The sequence below is a fragment of the Coregonus lavaretus genome, assembly GCF_964263955.1.
Source record: "Coregonus lavaretus genome assembly, chromosome: 12".
NCBI lineage: Eukaryota > Metazoa > Chordata > Actinopteri > Salmoniformes > Salmonidae > Coregonus > Coregonus lavaretus.
Window position 1 is genome coordinate 42,883,434 of NC_139999.1, and position 21,695 is coordinate 42,905,128.

The 21,695-nt window shown below is 42.6% G+C and overlaps 2 protein-coding genes across 2 annotated transcripts; both read left to right on the forward strand.

The window, feature by feature from the left end:
* Positions 1-957: 957 nt before the first annotated feature.
* On the forward strand, positions 958-6,051 carry LOC311138221 (acidic mammalian chitinase-like; the record flags this gene model as incomplete). The annotated part of the gene is made up of 11 exons (XM_084172897.1): positions 958-997; positions 1,399-1,428; positions 1,556-1,757; positions 2,152-2,208; positions 2,289-2,454; positions 2,665-2,789; positions 2,936-3,059; positions 4,574-4,759; positions 4,963-5,085; positions 5,396-5,534; positions 5,700-6,051. The coding sequence occupies 11 exons, from the start codon at positions 958-960 to the stop codon at positions 5,981-5,983; spliced, it is 1,476 nt and encodes a 491-aa protein (XP_084029023.1). The 3' UTR covers positions 5,984-6,051.
* A 5,567-nt stretch (positions 6,052-11,618) lies between these two features.
* LOC311138841 (acidic mammalian chitinase-like) lies at positions 11,619-16,545 on the forward strand (the record flags this gene model as incomplete). Its single annotated transcript, XM_084173645.1, has 11 exons — positions 11,619-11,643; positions 12,062-12,091; positions 12,219-12,420; positions 12,807-12,863; positions 12,944-13,109; positions 13,308-13,432; positions 13,579-13,702; positions 15,027-15,212; positions 15,428-15,550; positions 15,861-15,999; positions 16,165-16,545. The coding sequence occupies 11 exons, from the start codon at positions 11,619-11,621 to the stop codon at positions 16,446-16,448; spliced, it is 1,461 nt and encodes a 486-aa protein (XP_084029771.1). The 3' UTR covers positions 16,449-16,545.
* Positions 16,546-21,695: the final 5,150 nt, after the last annotated feature.

The following is a 21,695-nucleotide window of genomic DNA, read 5'->3' on the forward strand; positions in this document are numbered from 1 at the left end:
AAGGAACTTATAAGGACTGATACACTGTTTTAAATGTGATAAGGTAGATATCAGAGCACTTAACTCCTTTTGAACAATTGATGGCGCAGCTACAGAAACTCCAGTACAAAAAAGTTAACCTGATTGTGACTCAGTAATGAAAAAAAAAAAACATTATTTTCAGACAATAGTATTTTTTTGACATTGTGGAGAAATCATAATTATTAGTGATAATAACAGATACCAATAAACTAAAACTAATATGGTACCACTGTGGTAACACACTGAAATGTACACTTGATTTCTTAATAATTACTTTTTATACGGCTGCATTGTAATACATTATTACTGTTAACAATTATCCTATTGCAAGTACCAAAACTTTTGCTCGGCAGACCAATGAGTTTTTACAGGTCTGTCTCAATTTTAAATAGACCCTTTGTCCCTTATCCTCTAGTCACACCTCGTACCCCTATCCCCTAGGCACTTCCCCCCAACCTTCAGCCCACTAATATTAGAACTGAAACATAAGATATGAAATATGGAGACAGCTCAACCTTGAGCTTGACTTGGTAGAATGGTCACCACATTCTTTACATCTATCCCATTTCAAGGTCAATCTCCACAAGTATATAGGGTTTTGGTGGTAGGAGAAAGGTGCTAGCTAGGGTGTAGGGGCTAGTTGTAGGGGCTATACTGAAGAGGTTAAGGGGGGACTAACGTACCCATCTCTATGCTTGTCAATTTCACCAAATTATTACAAACGAAAAACAGACATGCTTTTTTTAATTGTCAGCATATCTAAAAAACAAGGACATATTAACTTTATCAGTGTTTTAGTTAAGGCAGTGGAAACCCTTGTTCAAACAAGTGACTGAGGTTGATTGTGTTTTGCTGTGGAATGGGAAAGCCATAGAGATATGAGAGCGATAGTAGTGTTCGTTGAGAGTATAAAAGAGTCCAGCAGCCTATGGAGCGATGTACAGAGTAACCATGGGCAAACTACTCATCTGCATCGGTAAGTGGAATTACTTTTAGGCTAATTTAGCTTATAACTGCACTAATGCTCTTTCTATCTTTCAAAGATTTTATTTTAATTTTCATTGTAATGGCAATTACCAACATTCAAACATACAAGGCTCTGTACTACAGCTTTGGCTCCCTGTGGAGAGAATAGGCCACTGACGAATGTCCTCTAGCTATGCATTTTGTCAATGCTACTGTGGTCAATGTTTCTAAGGACTGAGGTTGCCAGCCCCATGACCAGCCTATATTCATGTCTGAGGGGAAGAATTGCACTTTCTATAATTATCATTACAGTTCTAAGTAATGCTGAGTTTTTTCAAGTTTTTCTCTTTCTCTTTCTCTTCCTCCCTTCTTTATTTATGTCTCTCTCTTCCCCTCTTTCTCTCTCTCTAGGACTGGCTCTCCTGCTGCATGTGCAGCTAGGTATGTTTTAAGTACATTTACTTTACATGTAGCCAATCAGAGAACAATAACTTGACTTACAGAGCATGACAACCATGACTCCAAAACTGCCTCTCCTAACTCTACCATTACTACTACCGTTCCATAGGGTCCTCCTACATCCTCTCCTGTTATTTCACTAACTGGGGCCAGTACCGGACAGGAGCAGGCAAGTATTTCCCCACCAACGTGGACCCCTGTCTCTGTGACCATCTGATCTATGCCTTTGCCGGCATGGCCAACAACGAGATCAAGACCTACGAATGGGACGATGAGAAACTCTATGGACAGTTCCAGGCTCTCAAGAACCAGTGAGAGAGAGAGAGACACACACACACAAACACATGCACAAACACACACTCAAGCAGGCATGCACACATGCACATACACATGCATGCATGCATGCATGCAGGCACGCACACAAATACACAAATGCAGGCAAACACATTCTCATTCAGGCATGTTCACACCACAGGAGTTTGGTGGCACTTTAATTGGGGAGGGCGTGCTCTTGGTAATGGCTGGAGCGGAATTAGTGGAATGTTATCAAATATATGAAACACATGGTTTCCATGTGTTTAATGCCATTCCATTTGCTCCATTCCAGACATTATTATGAGCTGTCCTCCCCTCAGCAGCCTCCGGTGGTACACACACATGCACACATAAGCCAGGACTAACCCTAAATCTTGTATTTGCTAACAGGAACAGCAACCTGAAGACTCTGTTGGCCATTGGAGGATGGAATTTTGGCACTCAGCCGTAAGTGGAGATACACACACACAAGTGCACACACACATGCCCACACATACCCTGTGTCTGAGCCGTGTGGGTGTACACAGGTTCACAGCGATGGTGTCCAGTGCAGCCAACCGCCAGACGTTCATCAACAGCGTGATCAAGTTCCTGAGGCAGTACCAGTTTGACGGCCTGGACATTGACTGGGAGTACCCCGGATCCAGAGGATCCCCGCCCGCAGACAAGGCCAGATTCACCACCCTGCTGCAGGTTAGACTCAAACACCCATACACACAAACACACACGTGAATGAACAAACACGGATGAACACACATTAATAAACACACGCACACACACACACACACACACACACAGATGAACACACGCACATACAGATACACAAATGAACATACGGACAAGAATGAACACATGAAGACCAAAATGAACACACACAACCCTCTGTGCGCGGTCTCCTTCTAGGAGCTGATGGCTGCCTTTGATGCTGAAGGAAAGAACACCAACCGTCCTCGTCTGATGCTGACTGCAGCTGTGGCTGCTGGAAAGGGAACCATCGACACTGGATACCAGATCGCCGAGATTGGATCGTCAGTACACACACACTGGGCATCATTCATATATTAGTTCTTATGAAGAATGTGTACACAAAAACATGCATGATCTATCAAATACTTATTGGCATATTGGAAACTCTCTCTCTGCCCCTCCCTTCCTCTCTCTCACTCCCTCTCAGGGTGTTGGACTACCTGCATGTGATGACCTATGACTTACATGGAGCTTGGGAACACAGCACTGGAGAAAACAGCCCTCTCTACAAAGGACCAGCTGATCAGGGAGACTACATTTACTTCAATGTGGTGAGTCTCTCTCTCTTTCTCTATCTCTGCCTGTCTCTTCCTCTATCTCTTCCTCTGCTTATCTATCTGTATCTTCCTGCCTATTTAGTTTTCAGTTGAGAATGAGTAGCACATATTTAAGTGAAAATGCCCTCGAAGCCGGTGTTTGAAGGATATATTGGCATGGGTGTTGCCAATAAATCCTCCAAACACCGGCTTCGAGGGCATTATCACTTTTATACAACGGGTTACCAACATATTCAAATAATGATTGACATATATAAAAAAAAACATTATTTTGATTAATTTATTCATACTATTTCATCCTTCCACAAGATATAGTCCCGAGACAAATCTAGGGTTGCTAGAGATGCGACCCAGTCGTTCAGTGTTTTTATTCTGTATCTATGGACGTGATACAATCATTTGTCTAAATGTTCCATTGCCATACTGGCTGGCAACGTTCTGATCCCTTGCTTGCTAGCTAGCCAACTACGGCTAATTTACAGTCATGTCAAACAGTGCAGCCAGACTAACAGCAAAGTAGTGCATTTGCATTTGTTTAAGCTGTTTTCTAGTGACATTTATTTGGATACATCCAGAACAATGCGCTAATGAGTGGCGTAGTGGTCTAAGGCACTGTGCCACTAGAGATCCTGGTTCGAATCCAGGCTCTGTCGCAGCCGGCTGCGACCGGGAGACTCATGGGCGGCGCACAATTGGCCCAGCGTCGTCCAGGGTAGGGGAGGGAATGGCCGGCAGGGATGTAGCTCAGTTGATAGAGCATGGCGTTTGCAACGCCAGGGTTGTGGGTTCGATTCCCATGGGGGGCCAGAATAATACAATAAAAATAACAATATGTATTCACTAACTGTAAGTCGCTCTGGATAAGAGCGTCTGCTAAATGACTAAAATGTAAATGTGTGATTTCGCCTGGCATAGAAAATGTGCTCACTCGTCAGGACACTGATGTTCAGAGGAGCTAGCCAGTAACACAATCACTTCAATCTGAAGCTGGAAAGACTGCAAATTAGCTGTGTTTCGTTTAACCTTTTTTCAATTGACATTTTTTTGTATATATTCAAAAAAATTATGCCAGCTGATTCATGATTTCGACTGGCTGAGAAACGCTGCCTGCCTGTCTCGTCCCAACTCCTGACACATTCATTACTATGGGACAGCAGGAGATCGAATTTGAATATTGAAAATTGTTGTAGATGTCGGAGAGACAGACAGCAAGGTTTATATGAATCTCCGCTGTTGAAAACCAAATGCTACTCTAAAAGAAATGACTACATGCTTTTTATGGTGGAGATCAAATGTATAAATTGGCTGGCTGGGCTGATGAGACAGTGGATTGCGCAGTCAGATGGAACAGAGTAAATAGACATTTTAACATCATAGATTTAGCCGGTGGCAACTTGTGAAATAGACACCGGCTGGAATGCGGTTTTAACTAATTAGCATTCAGGATTAGACCCACCAGTTATATAAATCTTAATAATTTCACTACCACATACTGTGTGTGTTCTCAGGACTATGCTATGAAGTACTGGAAGAGCAATGGTGCCCCCGCTGAGAAGCTCCTGGTTGGATTCCCCACCTACGGCCACACCTTCCAGCTGGCCAGTGGCTCTAACACTGGAGTGGGCGCTCCCGCCACCGGCCCCGGCCCCGCCGGACCATTCACCAGGCAGTCTGGGTTCCTGGCCTACTACGAGGTAACTGACAGGATTAGGATAGGTCTGAAATTACACCCTATTCCATTCCCTACACAGTGCACTACTTGTTTGCTAGTGTCCTATATGGGGAACAGGGTGTCAATTTGGATGCAAATCCAGTGTATGTTTTTGAGTGTTTTAAATCTACAGCTTCCTGAATCATGCAACTCCCAACCCTAACATAAGTGTGTGTGTGTCATTAGATCTGCACCTTCCTGAAGCAGGGAGCTACCCAGGCCTGGGACTCTACCCAGATGGTGCCCTACGCCTACAACCAGCAGAACCTGTGGGTCGGATATGACAACGTCAAGAGCTTCCAGGACAAGGTCTGTGTTTGTGTGGGTGTGTGTCTGTTGGGGGAAAGATATGACTAGGGGGTAATGGAGTAGCATCCTACTCTGTTTCAATAAGCCTAATAATATATGGAATTAAGCAGAAGCTTTTATCTACATGATTTACAGTAGTGAGTGCAAGCCTTTCTTATGGGTGACCACAGCGGGAATCAAATCCACGATCCTGGCATTGCATGCGCCATTCCCTGCCAACTGAGCAACATGGAACAAATGATAACACTCTATCACCAACACAAATGTGTCCAATTTCACCCCCTTAAGTAAACCTTCCACTCCCCTACAGATCGAGTGGCTGAAGAACACTGGCTACGGAGGAGCCATGGTGTGGAGTCTGGATCTGGATGACTTCTCTGGAACCTTCTGTGGACAGGGCAGATACCCGCTGATCAACACTATCAAGTCTGGACTGGGAACTGGAGCCGGTGAGAGACACAGACACAAACGCAAGCCTGCATGCACACACAAACGTTCAACAACAGCCCTCTCCAACACTCTCTCAAATAGTAGTAGAAATGTAGTTGAAAAGATCTCAACCCACTTTTTCTTCTATCTCCCCCCCCCACTCCTATGTCTTCCGTCTCTCCCAGGTTGTGCAGCCCGTAGTAACCCCATCGCCCCAATGACTCCTACCCAGCACCCACTCAACCCCCCACAGCCCAGCGGTCAAGGTGGCAGCAGCGGGGGTGGCAGCAGCAGCGGTGGCAGTAGTAGCAATGGATCTGGCTTCTGCGCCGGGAAGGCTGACGGCATATACCCTGACCCCACCAATAACAACCACTTCTACAACTGTAGCAAGGGCGTGACCTACGACGAGCAATGTCCTGCCGGCCTGGTGTTTGACACCAGCTGCAAGTGCTGCAACTGGGCCTAAGAAACCATGCATCCCCCCGATTAATGAAGGAGCTGGGTCTAAAGGTTGTGTGGTTGTTAGGGCCACTGTTGTCATGGCCTATTTTAACATCAGCTCTATGTAACATGTCAAATCCACTCCAATAAACTTCCAATATTTGAACGTATCCTGCTGTCTCTGTAACATTAATTAATCTGCTCTGTTTGGGTTTGAGGTCAATTTCATTGCACTTTGAGCAGAATCACTGATCTACAAATAATATACAATTCATTCCACCACAGAGAATCGCAGTAAAAGATAAGTCCTTTATTGCAGTCAAACTTTACCAGGCTGACACACGGTATAAAGCACACAGAGCTTAGACTGACTCATCATTACCATGACATAATGATAGGCTCACCATTTAGTCTTTTTAACTACCATTTAATCCAATAGCAAAAATACAAGATACACATTTCAAAACTGTTCTTTTTGAAGTGCTGAATAGAAAGAATAGATGGTAAATATTATTTTCGATACAGTATTTGACTATAACTTGACATGCACCATTTTTTATAATTTGTATCCAATGGCAGGTTGTGAGCATGTTGAGAAATATGTCCGTCTTACAGTTTCATTATCCTTATACAGTACATACTGTCATGAATCCCGCTTCCTGAATCTGTTTCTGCCTGAGTTGCCTGTTTTCTGTTCTGAAGTCTGTTTCCTGAGGTTCCTGAATGCTCCCTGTCTGGTTGCCAGGCGACGAAGCTAGGCGGGAGATCTCTCTATTACCCGCACCTGCATCTCATCATCTATCTGCACACCTGGTCCTGATCATCACCTCTCCACTTCATAAGCTCTGACCTGACATCCTTTCCCTGCCGGATCGTTAGCCATGAACAGTATGTTGTGTCAGCGTATCAGCCTCAAGTTTACTAGAGTTAGTTTTGTTGTTCTGTACTTTTTGCTTGCCGTGTACTCACCTCCGTTTACTCTGTCTACAGTCATTCTCCCGGAACAATCACCCCACCCCTGTCTGGTCGTCGGTGGCTTCTGTGATACCATTGGATCTGCCTATTCACTCCCACCAACTCACCTCTGCTGCCCGCTCCGTCTCCTGGATTATTCTGTTTCCACACTTGAGTCTGTAAATAAATACTCACCTTCGTTCTACTCACCTTGTCCTGGTCTGCTTCTGGGATCTGCTTTAGAGAATCGTGACACATACAGTACCAGTCAGAAGTTTGGACACACCTACTCATTCCAGGGTTTTTCTTTAATATTTTTTACATTGTAGAATAGTAGCGAAGACATCAAAACTATGAAATAACACATATGGAATCATGTAGTAACCAAAAAAGTGTTAAACAAATCAAAATATATTTGAGATTTGAGATTCTTCAAATAGCCACCCTTTGCCTTGATGACAGCTTTGCACAATCTTTGCTTTCTCTTTCCACTTTGTCCTATGATTTAGTATTTACAGACACTTCCATATATGATTTGGTTTTACCTTCCAACATTTTGGGGGGGTAAAAATATAGAAATGTACAGTGTACAGCAGTTATCAAACTATATATGTTAACTAGGCACTATGTAATTGTGGTTCAGTAGTTATCAGTTTTGAGCAGTTTGATTAAGTGATAGTTAATTGTATTGTGAACAAATGACAAGAAAATTATATGTGTATGAATGAAATTCAGACAATGAGTGTAATATATTGTTATATATAATCCAGGTATTTCAGCTGTGCATTGTACACTTAATGAATCCTTCACAACCAACCTGCTCCGGGACAGGCTAACTCAGGGCTAACTCCATTTATCCTGAATGAAGTGTCTGAGCCACGAGTTGAGGACCAATGAAATCAGATACCATCCCTCTCGCAAAAATAGTCATGTTAAAATACCTATCATATTACACATTTAGCAAGGACAGCATTTGCTTTCCAAACTGTACATTTGTAGCACGATTGTATTTTGAAATTTGCAAAAGGAAAACTGACAGCCACAACCAACCATAGACAGATAAACTCTTCACTTTTTCTTCATTCACCACTCAATTCATCCTACGTGCATCAATCACTCCAGGAATATTTTTTGTATCTTTAACATCGACATCCCACGAGACGCCAAATATTATCCCATTGAGGGGTGCCCTGTTCCGAAGAGACACACACGACACGTCAAACTTTTCAAATCGGGAGAGCCGCAACACACGTTCCTTCTGATCCTCAGAAGTACAAAAAATCTAAACAAACCCACCTCTCGTGATCCTCACATCCTTCACTTTACACATCACTCTCTCCACCAGTTTGGATAGCTCAAATGGATTCTTCAAGATTGGTATTTCTATAAGCTGCTCCTCACTAATAAACCTTACTCCTACAAGATATAAAGGAACATTCTCATCACTGTACCTTACTTTGCTCCTTTTTCCATTCTTTTGAACAATATTCCAATCCTCCTTGATTCTACCGCCATTATATTCACAATCCACTTCATCGTCCGCCATCTTTTCCATCCTCATCTCTAGTTACCCACCTGTCGTCGGGCTCTTCCCGACCCATCCTAGCAAAGCATCGTTACCTATCACTCTACAAACGTCACGGCCCTTGCACCCTCACGCGCACGTACGCACGTTCATTCACTCACCACCATTCCTGCTGCTTATATTTATTACTATTTATTTGTATTGCTCACTTTAACTACTTGTTGATATAGCACATTTCATAGTACATACCATTACTACTAGTTGTACTCTTCGTTTTAAACCTTTTAATATTTGTTTACCACTTGCCTTATTGTGTTAATGTTGTTATTTAGATATTTCACTAAACTGTTGGGAGGTAGCCCAATAATGGACCAAAGGAGCCTAATGTTATTCCTTATAGTCCAAGGACCTTACATGTTCTGTTAAAGACGAATTGGCTCTTTAATGAATCGATTCTCAATAGCAGTATGGTTATAGAAACATAAATCCCTCTACTTTCATATCACATCAAAATAATTTCACGAATGCAAAATACACACTTTTAACGTGTTTCTAACACAGTTGCAGCCGACAGTATTTTTCAGTGACAACACGTTTGTGGCGTCCGTCTTCCGTTTACACACAGGTGTTAGGAGACGCAGATATCTAATTAGAAAATTATTTCTTGCTTATATGAAAGATAAGGTTATTTTGCTTCCAAAATTGTAACACAAGCAATGCGTGTTAATGTTCAGACCGAGTGTCGGGGCTCTTACCAAAACTCCTCCGTACAGAAGACGCCTTCGTCCAATGGCTCTTATGTGTAATGCAATGGAACAGAGAGTCATGATCAAGGGCTATGTTGAGAAGTAGCTTGCAAGTAAGCATTTCATTGTACTGTTTATACCCCACTGTATCCTGAGTATATGATAAATATTGTGGATTTGATTTCATTACATTTGATTCTGTTTTTGAAGGTACAGATGCTTGCCATTTCAGGAGACAGTTCTAAAAGAGAGTGCACCAGGGCTATGTCTCCAAGTAAATTCAGCCAGGAGAGCTATACTTCTCAGACATGGCAAGCCAGCAAGAAGGGCACACTTGGTGGGTCAACACGGAATGCAGTTTAGCCTTTATAGGGAGCAGATCTTCAAGTGGGTGGTTGAATATGCTCTGGCGTATGCTGTTGGCATCGATGCAGAGAGATTCGAGAATCTACCTCTCAGCCAGCTAGGAGTGATGCAAAAAAGCATTCTGCCAATAAAATGACTTTCAAGGAGTACCTGGAGCTCCCACCCCATCTGACAGCATCCAGTCCTCACCTCTAACCGCATCAGTCAGTCTGCTGTCCTTCGAACCTCTACGTGCTACTCCACCACCTGGACCTCTGTCCTCCACACCTGTGCTATCCTCCACACCTGTGCTATCCTCCACACCTGTGTTATCCTCCACACCTGTGCTGTCCTCCACACCTGTGATTTCCCACAGCCAGATGTCTGCCACTCCTAAATAATAGTCATAATAATAAAAATGGGATTTACAGCGCCTTCAAATCAAATCCAATTGTATTGGTCACATACACATATTTAGCATATGTTATTGTGGATGTAGCGAAATGCTTGTGTTCCTAGCTCCAACAGTGCAGTAGTATCATCAATACACACAAATCTAAAGTCAAATAATGGAATTAAGAAATATATAAATATTAGGACGAGCAATGTCGGAGTGGCATTGACTAAAATACAGTATATACATATGAATACAGTATATACATATGAAATGAGTAAAGCAGTATGTAAACCTTATTAAAGTGACTTGTGTTCCATTATTAAAGTGACCAGTGATTCCATGTCTATGTATATAGGGCAGCAGCCTCTAAGGTGCAGGTTTGCGTAACCAGGTGGTAGCCGGATAGTGATGGCTATTTAACTGTCTGATGGCCTTGAGATAGAAGCTGTTTTTTCAGTCTCTCGCCATTCAGAAAACCCAAGGACACTGTACAGTAAAGACTATAAAACAAGAATAATACAATAAAAGGAATAAAAGCTTCATCCCAACATGATTTGAACATGCAACCTTCTAATCTGGAGTCAGGCCCACTACTGTTGCAGCACGAGGTCTTGGTTGACCACCAGGTCTGCAGGGGAAGCATGGTTTCATGGAACTGTTCATCAGACGATTCCTCCCCATCAGAACGGGCTTCCCCCTTGGCTTCCCCCCCTGATTAATGTCCTGAACTGGGCAAAGAAGGCAGAGTTTGCATGTGTAAAAAACTTTGCAGACAGCAAAGCGCTTAGTCAGAGTATGCTGTGCATATGCCACCTTTCAACCATGATCGCAATTTAGGCAGTGATTGTATTCAAGGAACTTATAAGGACTGATACATTGTTTTAAATGTGATAAGGTAGATATCAGAGCACTTAACTCCTTTTGAACAATTGATGGCGCAGCTACAGAAACGCCAGTAGAAAAAAAGTTAACCTGATTGTGACTCACTGAAATGTACACTTGATTTCTTAATAATTACTTTTTATACGGCTGCATTGTAATACATTATTACTGTTAACAATTATCCTATTGCAAGTACCAAAACTTTTGCTCGGCAGACCATGAGGTTATACAGGTCTGTCTCAATTTTAAATAGACCCTTTGTCCCTTATCCTCTAGTCACACCTCGTACCCCTATCCCCTAGGCACTTCCCCCCAACCTTCAGCCCACTAATATTAGAACTGAAACATAAGATATGAAATATGGGGACAGCTCAACCTTGAGCTTGACTTGGTAGAATGGTCACCACATTCTTTACATCTATCCCATTTCAAGGTCAATCTCCACAAGTATATAGGGTTTTGGTGGTAGGAGAAAGGTGCTAGCTAGGGTGTAGGGGCTAGTTGTAGGGGCTATACTGAAGAGGTTAAGGGGGACTAACGTACCCATCTCTATGCTTGTCAATTTCACCAAAATATTACAACCGAAAAACAGACATGCTTTTTTTAATTGTCAGCATATCTAAAAAACAAGGACATATTAACTTTATCAGTGTTTTAGTTAAGGCAGTGGAAACCCTTGTTCAAACAAGTGACTGAGGTTGATTGTGTTTTGCTGTGGAATGGGAAAGCCATAGAGATATGAGAGCGATAGTAGTGTTCGTTGAGAGTATAAAAGAGTCCAGCAGCCTATGGAGCGATGTACAGAGTAACCATGGGCAAACTACTCATCTGCATCGGTAAGTGGAATTACTTTTAGGCTAATTTAGCTTATAACTGCACTAATGCTCTTTCTATCTTTCAAAGATTTTATTTTAATTTTCATTGTAATGGCAATTACCAACATTCAAACATACAAGGCTCTGTACTACAGCTTTGGCTCCCTGTGGAGAGAATAGGCCACTGACGAATGTCCTCTAGCTATGCATTTTGTCAATGCTACTGTGGTCAATGTTTCTAAGGACTGAGGTTGCCAGCCCCATGACCAGCCTATATTCATGTCTGAGGGAAGGAACTGCACTTTATATAATTATCATTACAGTTCTAAGTAATGCTGACTTTTTTCAAGTTTGATGTAACATAAACTCTCTCTCTTTCTCTTTCTCTTCCTCCCTTCTTTATTTCTGTCTCTCTCTTCCCCTCTTTCTCTCTCTCTAGGACTGGCTCTCCTGCTGCATGTGCAGCTAGGTAAGTTTTAAGTACATTTACTTTACATGTAGCCAATCAGAGAACAATAACTCGACTTACAGAGCATGACAACCATGACTCTAAAACTGCCTCTCCTAACTCTACCATTACTACTACCGTTCCATAGGGTCCTCCTACATCCTCTCTTGTTATTTCACTAACTGGGGCCAGTACCGGCCAGGAGCAGGCAAGTATTTCCCCACCAACGTGGACCCCTGTCTCTGTGACCATCTGATCTATGCCTTTGCCGGCATGGCCAACAACGAGATCAAGACCTACGAATGGGACGATGAGAAACTCTATGGACAGTTCCAGGCTCTCAAGAACCAGTGAGAGAGAGAGAGACACACACACACAAACACATGCACAAACACACACTCAAGCAGGCATGCACACATGCACATACACATGCATGCATGAAGGGACGCACACAAATACACAAATGCAGGCAAACACATTCTCATTCAGGCATGTTCACACCACAGGAGTTTGGTGGCACTTTAATTGGGGAGGGCGTGCTCTTGGTAATGGCTGGAGCGGAATTAGTGGAATGTTATCAAATATATGAAACACATGGTTTCCATGTGTTTGATGCCATTCCATTTGCTCCATTCCAGACATTATTATGAGCTGTCCTCCCCTCAGCCTCTTCCAGTGGTACACACACATGCAAAAATAAGCCAGGACTAACCTTAAATCTTGTATTTGCTAACAGGAACAGCAACCTGAAGACTCTGTTGGCCATTGGAGGATGGAATTTTGGCACTCAGCCGTAAGTGGAGATACACACACACAAGTGCACACACACATGCCCACACATACCCTGTGTCTGAGCCGTGTGTGTGTACACAGGTTCACAGCGATGGTGTCCAGTGCAGCCAACCGCCAGACGTTCATCAACAGCGTGATCAAGTTCCTGAGGCAGTACCAGTTTGACGGCCTGGACATTGACTGGGAGTATCCCGGATCCAGAGGATCCCCGCCCGCAGACAAGGCCAGATTCACCACCCTGCTGCAGGTTAGACTCAAACACCCATACACACAAACACACACGTGAATGAACAAACACGGATGAACACACATTAATAAACACACACACACACACACACAGATGAACACACGCACATACAGATACACAAATGAACATACGGACAAGAATGAACACATGAAGACCAAAATGAACACACACAACCCTCTGTGCGCGGTCGCCTTCTAGGAGCTGATGGCTGCCTTTGATGCTGAAGGAAAGAACACCAACCGTCCTCGTCTGATGCTGACTGCAGCTGTGGCTGCTGGAAAGGGAACCATTGACACTGGATACCAGATCGCCGAGATTGGATCGTCAGTACACACACACTGGGCATCATTCATATATTAGTTCTTATGAAGATTGTGTACACAAAAACATGCATGATCTATCAAATACTTATTGGCATATTGGAAACTCTCTCTCTGCCCCTCCCTTCCTCTCTCTCACTCCCTCTCAGGGTGTTGGACTACCTGCATGTGATGACCTATGACTTACATGGAGCTTGGGAACACAGCACTGGAGAAAACAGCCCTCTCTACAAAGGACCAGCTGATCAGGGAGACTACATTTACTTCAATGTGGTGAGTATCTCTCTCTCTCTCTCTCTCTCTCTCTCTCTCTCTCTCTCTCTCTCTCTCTCTCTCTCTCTCTATCTACCTCTCTCTCTCTACCTCTCTCTCTCTACCTCTCTCTCTCTATCTCTTCCTCTGCTTATCTGTCTGTCTCTTCCTGCCTAGTTAGTTTTCAGTTGAGAATGAGTAGCACATATTTAAGTGATAATGCCCTCGAAGCCGGTGTTTGAAGGATATATTGGCATGGGTGTTGCCAATAAATCCTCCAAACACCGGCTTCGAGGGCATTATCACTTTTATACAACGGGTTACCAACATATTCAAATAATGATTGACATATTAAAAAAACAACATTATTTTGATTAGTTTATTCATACTATTTCATCCTTCCACAAGATATAGTCCCGACACAAATCTAGGGTTGCTAGAGATGCGACCCAGTCGTTCAGTGTTTTTATTCTGTATCTATGGACGTGACACAATCATTTGTTCTAAATGTTCCATTGCCATACTGGCTGGCAACGTTCTGATCCCTTGCTTGCTAGCTAGCCAATTACGGCTAATTTACAGTCACGTCAAAGAGTGCAGCCAGACTAACAGCAAAGTAGTGCATTTGCATTTGTTTAAGCTGTTTTCTAGTGACATTTATTTGGATACATCCATAACAATGAGCTAATGAGGTGTGATTTCGCCTGGCATAGAAAATGTGCTCTCTCGTCAGGACACTGATGTTCAGAAGAGCTAGCCAACAACACAGCTACAGTAACACAATCACTTCAATCTGAAGCTGGAAAGACTGCAAATTAGCTGTGTTTCGTTTAACCTTTTTTCAATTGAATTTTTTTTGTATACATTCATAAAAATTATGCCAGCTGATTCATGATTTCGACTGGCTGAGAAACGCTGCCTGCCTGTCTCGTCCCAACTCCTGACACATTCATTACTATGGGACAGCAGGAGATCGAATTTGAATATTGAAAATTGAAAATTGTTGCAGATGTCGGAGAGACAGACAGCAAGGTTTATATGAATCTCCGCTGTTGAAAAGGAAATGCTACTCTAAAAGAAATGACTACATGCTTTTTATAGTGGAGATCAAATGTATAAGTTGGCTGGCTGGGCTGATGAGACAGTGGATTGCGCAGTCAGATGGAACAGAGTAAATAGACATTTTAACATCATAGATTTAGCCGGTGGCAACTTGTGAAATAGACACCGGCTGGAATGCGGTTTTAACTAATTAGCATTCAGGATTAGACCCACCAGTTAAATAAATCTTAATACTTTTTCTCTCTCCAGTGTTCTCACTACCACATACTGTGTGTGTTCTCAGGACTATGCTATGAAGTACTGGAAGAGCAATGGTGCCCCCGCTGAGAAGCTCCTGGTTGGATTCCCCACCTACGGCCACACCTTCCAGCTGGCCAGTGGCTCTAACACTGGAGTGGGCGCTCCCGCCACCGGCCCCGGCCCCGCCGGACCATTCACCAGGCAGTCTGGCTTCCTGGCCTACTACGAGGTAACTGACAGGATTAAGATAGGTCTGAAATTACACCCTATTAAATTCCCTACACAGTGCGCTACTTGTTTGCTCTGGTCAAAGGTAGTGTCCTATATGGGGAACAGGGTGTCAATTTGGATGCAAATCCAGTGTATGTTTTTGAGTGTTTTAAATCTACAGCTTCCTGAATCATGCAACTCCCAACCCTAACATAAGTGTGTGTGTGTCATTAGATCTGCACCTTCCTGAAGCAGGGAGCTACCCAGGCCTGGGACTCTACCCAGATGGTGCCCTACGCCTACAACCAGCAGAACCTGTGGGTCGGATATGACAACGTCAAGAGCTTCCAGGACAAGGTCTGTGTTTGTGTGGGTGTGTGTCTGTTGGGGGAAAGATATGACTAGGGGGTAATGGAGTAGCATCCTACTCTGTTTCAATAAGCCTAATAATATATGGAATTAAGCAGAAGCTTTTATCTACATGATTTACAGTAGTGAGTGCAAGCCTTTCTTATGGGTGACCACAGCGGGAATCAAATCCACGATCCTGGCATTGCATGCGCCATTCCCTACCAACTGAGCAACATGGAACAAATGATAACACTCTATCACCAACACAAATGTGTCCAATTTCACCCCCTTAAGTAAACCTTCCACTCCCCTACAGATCGAGTGGCTGAAGAACACTGGCTACGGAGGAGCCATGGTGTGGAGTCTGGATCTGGATGACTTCTCTGGAACCTTCTGTGGACAGGGCAGATACCCGCTGATCAACACTATCAAGTCTGGACTGGGAACTGGAGCCGGTGAGAGACACAGACACAAACGCAAGCCTGCATGCACACACAAACGTTCAACAACAACCCTCTCCAACACTCTCTCAAATAGTAGTAGAAATGTAGTTGAAAAGATCTCAACCCACTTTTTCTTCTATCTCCCCCCCCCACTCCTATGTCTTCCGTCTCTCCCAGGTTGTGCAGCCCGTAGTAACCCCATCGCCCCAGTGACTCCTACCCAGCACCCACTCAACCCCCCACAGCCCAGCGGTCAAGGTGGCAGCAGCGGGGGTGGCAGCAGTAGCGGTGGCAGTAGTAGCAATGGATCTGGCTTCTGCGCCGGGAAGGCTGACGGCATATACCCTGACCCCACCAATAACAACCACTTCTACAACTGTAGCAAGGGCGTGACCTACGACGAGCAATGTCCTGCCGGCCTGGTGTTTGACACCAGCTGCAAGTGCTGCAACTGGGCCTAAGAAACCATGCATCCCCCCGATTAATGAAGGAGCTGGGTCTAAAGGTTGTGTGGTTGTTAGGGCCACTGTTGTCATGGCCTATTTTAACATCAGCTCCATGTAACATGTCAAATCCACTCCAATAAACTTCCAATATTTGAACGTATCCTGCTGTCTCTGTAACATTAATTAATCTGCTCTGTTTGGGTTTGAGGTCAATTTCATTGCACTTTGAGCAGAATCACTGATCTACAAATAACCTTGCATCCCACATAACTAATCATTATGTGCACAAGATAAGCAATTCTGCTCTTCGCCTTTCTCAAACTGATTCCCTCAAACACCTTTTTTTAAAGTTTCGTTTTTATACAATTCATTCCACCACAGAGAATCGCAGTAAAAGATAAGTCCTTTATTGCAGTCAAACTTTACCAGGCTGACAGACACGGTATAAAGCACATAGAGCTTAGACTGACTCATCATTACCATGACATAAAGATAGTCTCACCATTTAGTCTTTTTAACTACCATTTAATCCAATAGCAAAAATACAAGATACACATTTCAAAACTGTTCTTTTTGAGGTGCTGAATAGAAAGAATAGATGGTAAATATTATTTTCGATACAGTATTTGATTATTACTTGACATGCACAATTTTTTATAATTTGTATCCAATGGCAGGTTGTGAGCATGTTGAGAAATATGTCCGTCTTACAGTTTCATTATCCTTATACAGTACATACTGTCATGAATCCCGTTTCCTGAGTCTGTTTCCGCCTGAGTTGCCTGTTTTCTGTTCTGAAGTCTGTTTCCTGAGGTTCCTGAATGCTCCCTATCTGGTTGCCAGGCGACGAAGCTAGGCGGGAGATCTCTCTATTACCCGCACCTGCATCTCATCATCTATCTGCACACCTGGTCCTGATCATCACCTCTCCACTTCATAAGCTCTGACCTGACATCCTTTCCCTGCCGGATCGTTAGCCATGAACAGTATGTTGTGTCAGCGTATCAGCCTCAAGTTTACTAGAGTTAGTTTTGTTGTTCTGTACTTTTTGCTTGCCGTGTACTCACCTCCGTTTACTCTGTCTACAGTCATTCTCCCGGAACAATCACCCCACCCCTGTCTGGTCGTCGGTGGCTTCTGTGACACCATTGGATCTGCCTATTCACTCCCACCAACTCACCTCTGCTGCCCGCTCCGTCTCCTGGATTATTCTGTTTCCACACTTGAGTCTGTAAATAAATACTCACCTTCGTTCTACTCACCTTGTCATGGTCTGCTTCTGGGATCTGCTTTAGAGAATCGTGACACATACAGTACCAGTCAGAAGTTTGGACACACCTACTCATTCCAGGGTTTTTCTTTAATATTTTTTACATTGTAGAATAGTAGCGAAGACATCAAAACTATGAAATAACACATATGGAATCATGTAGTAACCAAAAAAGTGTTAAACAAATCAAAATATATTTGAGATTTGAGATTCTTCAAATAGCCACCCTTTGCCTTGATGACAGCTTTGCACATTCTTTTCTTTCTCTTTCCACTTTGTCCTATGATTTAGTATTTACAGACACTTCCATATATGATTTGGTTTTACCTTCCAACATTTTGGGGGGTAAAAATATAGAAATGTACAGTGTACAGCAGTTATCAAACTATATATGTTAACTAGGCACTATGTAATTGTGGTTCAGTAGTTATCAGTTTTGAGCAGTTTGATTAAGTGATAGTTAATTGTATTGTTAACAAATGACAAGAAAATCATATGTGTATGAATGAAATTCAGATAATGAGTGTAATATATTGTTATATATAATCCAGGTATTTCAGCTGTGCATTGTACACTTAATAAATCCTTCACAACCAACCTGCTCCGGGACAGGCTAACTCAGGGCTAACTCCATTTATCCTGAATGAAGTGTCTGAGCCACGAGTTGAGGACCAATGAAATCAGATACCCTCCCTCTCGCAAAAATAGTCATGTTAAAATACCTATCATATTACACATTTAGCAAGGACAGCATTTGCTTTCCAAACTGTACATTTGTAAAACGATTGTATTTTGAAATTTGCAAAAGGCAAACTGACAGCCACAACCAACCATAGACAGATAAACTCTTCACTTTTTCTTCATTTACCACTCAATTCATCCTACGTGCATCAATCACTCCAGGAATATTTTTTGTATCTTTAACATCGAAATCCCACGAGACGCCAGATATTATCCCGTTGAGGGGTGCCCTGTTCCGAAGAGACACACACGACACGTCAAACTTTTCAAATCGGGAGAGCCGCAACACACGTTCCTTCTGATCCTCAGAAGTACAAAAAATCTAAACAAACTCGCCTCTCGTGATCCTCACATCCTTCACTTTACACATCACTCTCTCCACCAGTTTGGATAGCTCAAATGGATTCTTCAAGATTGGTATTTCTATAAGCTGCTCCTCACTAATAAACCTTACTCCTACTGTACCTTACTTTGCTCCTTTTTCCATTCTTTTGAACAATATTCGAATGCTCCTTGATTCTACCGCCATTATATTCACAATCCACTTCATCGTCCGCCATCTTTTCCATCCTCGTTTCTAGTTACCCACCTGTCGTCGGGCTCTTCCCGACCCATCCTTACAAAGCATCGTTACCTATCACTCTACAAACGTCACGGCCCTTGCACCCTCATGCGCACGTACGCACGTTCATTCACTCACCACCATTCCTGCTGCTTATATTTATTACTATTTATTTGTATTGCTCACTTTAACTACTTGTTGATATAGCACATTTCATAGTACATACCATTACTACTAGTTGTACTCTTCGTTTTAAACCTTTTAATATTTGTTTACCACTTGCCTTATTGTGTTAATGTTGTTATTTAGATATTTCACTAAACTGTTGGGAGGTAGCCCAAAAATGGACCAAAGGAGCCTAATGTTACTCCTTATAGTCCAAGGACCTTACATGTTCTGTTAAAGACGAATTGGCTCTTTAATGAATCGATTCTCAATAGCAGTATGGTTATAGAAACATAAACCCCTCTAATTTCATATCACATCAAAATAATTTCACTAATGCAAAATACACACTTTTAACGTGTTTCTAACACAGTTGCAGCCGACAATATTTTTCAGTGACAACACGTTTGTGGCATCCGTCTTCCATTTACACACAGGTGTTAGGAGACGCAGATATCTAATTAGAAAATTATTTCTTGCTTATATGAAAGATAAGGTTATTTTGCTTCCAAAATTGTAACACAAGCAATGCGTGTTAATGTTCAGACCGAGTGTCGGGGCTCTTACCAAAACTCCTCCGTACAGAAGACGCCTTCGTCCAATGGCTCTTATGTGTAATGCAATGGAACAGAGAGTCATGATCAAGGGCTATGTTGAGAAGTAGCTTGCAAGTAAGCATTTCATTGTACTGTTTATACCCCACTGTATCCTGAGTATATGATAAATATTGTGGATTTGATTTCATTACATTTGATTCTGTTTTTGAAGGTACAGATGCTTGCCATTTCAGGAGACAGTTCTAAAAGAGAGTGCACCAGGGCTATGTCTCCAAGTAAATTCAGCCAGGAGAGCTATACTTCTCAGACATGGCAAGCCAGCAAGAAGGGCACACTTGGTGGGTCAACACGGAATGCAGTTTAGCCTTTATAGGGAGCAGATCTTCAAGTGGGTGGTTGAATATGCTCTGGCGTATGCTGTTGGCATCGATGCAGAGAGATTCGAGAATCTACCTCTCAGCCAGCTAGGAGTGATGCAAAAAAGCATTCTGCCAATAAAATGACTTTCAAGGAGTACCTGGAGCTCCCACCCCATCTGACAGCATCCAGTCCTCACCTCTAACCGCATCAGTCAGTCTGCTGTCCTTCGAACCTCTACGTGCTACTCCACCACCTGGACCTCTGTCCTCCACACCTGTGCTATCCTCCACACCTGTGCTATTCTCCACACCTGTGTTATCCTCCACACCTGTGCTGTCCTCCACACCTGTGATTTCCCACAGCCAGATGTCTGCCACTCCTAAATAATAGTCATAATAATAAAAATGGGATTTACAGCGCCTTCAAATCAAATCCAATTGTATTGGTCACATACACATATTTAGCATATGTTATTGTGGATGTAGCGAAATGCTTGTGTTCCTAGCTCCAACAGTGCAGTAGTATCATCAATACACACAAATCTAAAGTCAAATAATGGAATTAAGAAATATATAAATATTAGGACGAGCAATGTCGGAGTGGCATTGACTAAAATACAGTATATACATATGAATACAGTATATACATATGAAATGAGTAAAGCAGTATGTAAACCTTATTAAAGTGACTTGTGTTCCATTATTAAAGTGACCAGTGATTCCATGTCTATGTATATAGGGCAGCAGCCTCTAAGGTGCAGGTTTGCGTAACCAGGTGGTAGCCGGATAGTGATGGCTATTTAACTGTCTGATGGCCTTGAGATAGAAGCTGTTTTTTCAGTCTCTCGCCATTCAGAAAACCCAAGGACACTGTACAGTAAAGACTATAAAACAAGAATAATACAATAAAAGGAATAAAAGCTTCATCCCAACATGATTTGAACATGCAACCTTCTAATCTGGAGTCAGGCCCACTACTGTTGCAGCACGAGGTCTTGGTTGACCACCAGGTCTGCAGGGGAAGCATGGTTTCATGGAACTGTTCATCAGACGATTCCTCCCCATCAGAACGGGCTTCCCCCTTGGCTTCCCCCCCTGATTAATGTCCTGAACTGGGCAAAGAAGGCAGAGTTTGCATGTGTAAAAAACTTTGCAGACAGCAAAGCGCTTAGTCAGAGTATGCTGTGCATATGCCACCTTTCAACCATGATCGCAATTTAGGCAGTGATTGTATTCAAGGAACTTATAAGGACTGATACACTGTTTTAAATGTGATAAGGTAGATATCAGAGCACTTAACTCCTTTTGAACAATTGATGGCGCAGCTACAGAAACGCCAGTAGAAAAAAAGTTAACCTGATTGTGACTCTGTAATGAAAAAAAAAAACTTTATTTTCAGACAATATTTTTTTTTTGACATTGTGTAGAAATCATAATTATTAGTAATAATAACAGATTCCAATAAACTAAAACTAATATGGTACCACTGTGGTAACACACTGAAATGTACACTTGATTTCTTAATAATTACTTTTTATACGGCTGCATTGTAATACATTATTACTGTTAACAATTATCCTATTGCAAGTACCAAAACTTTTGCTCGGC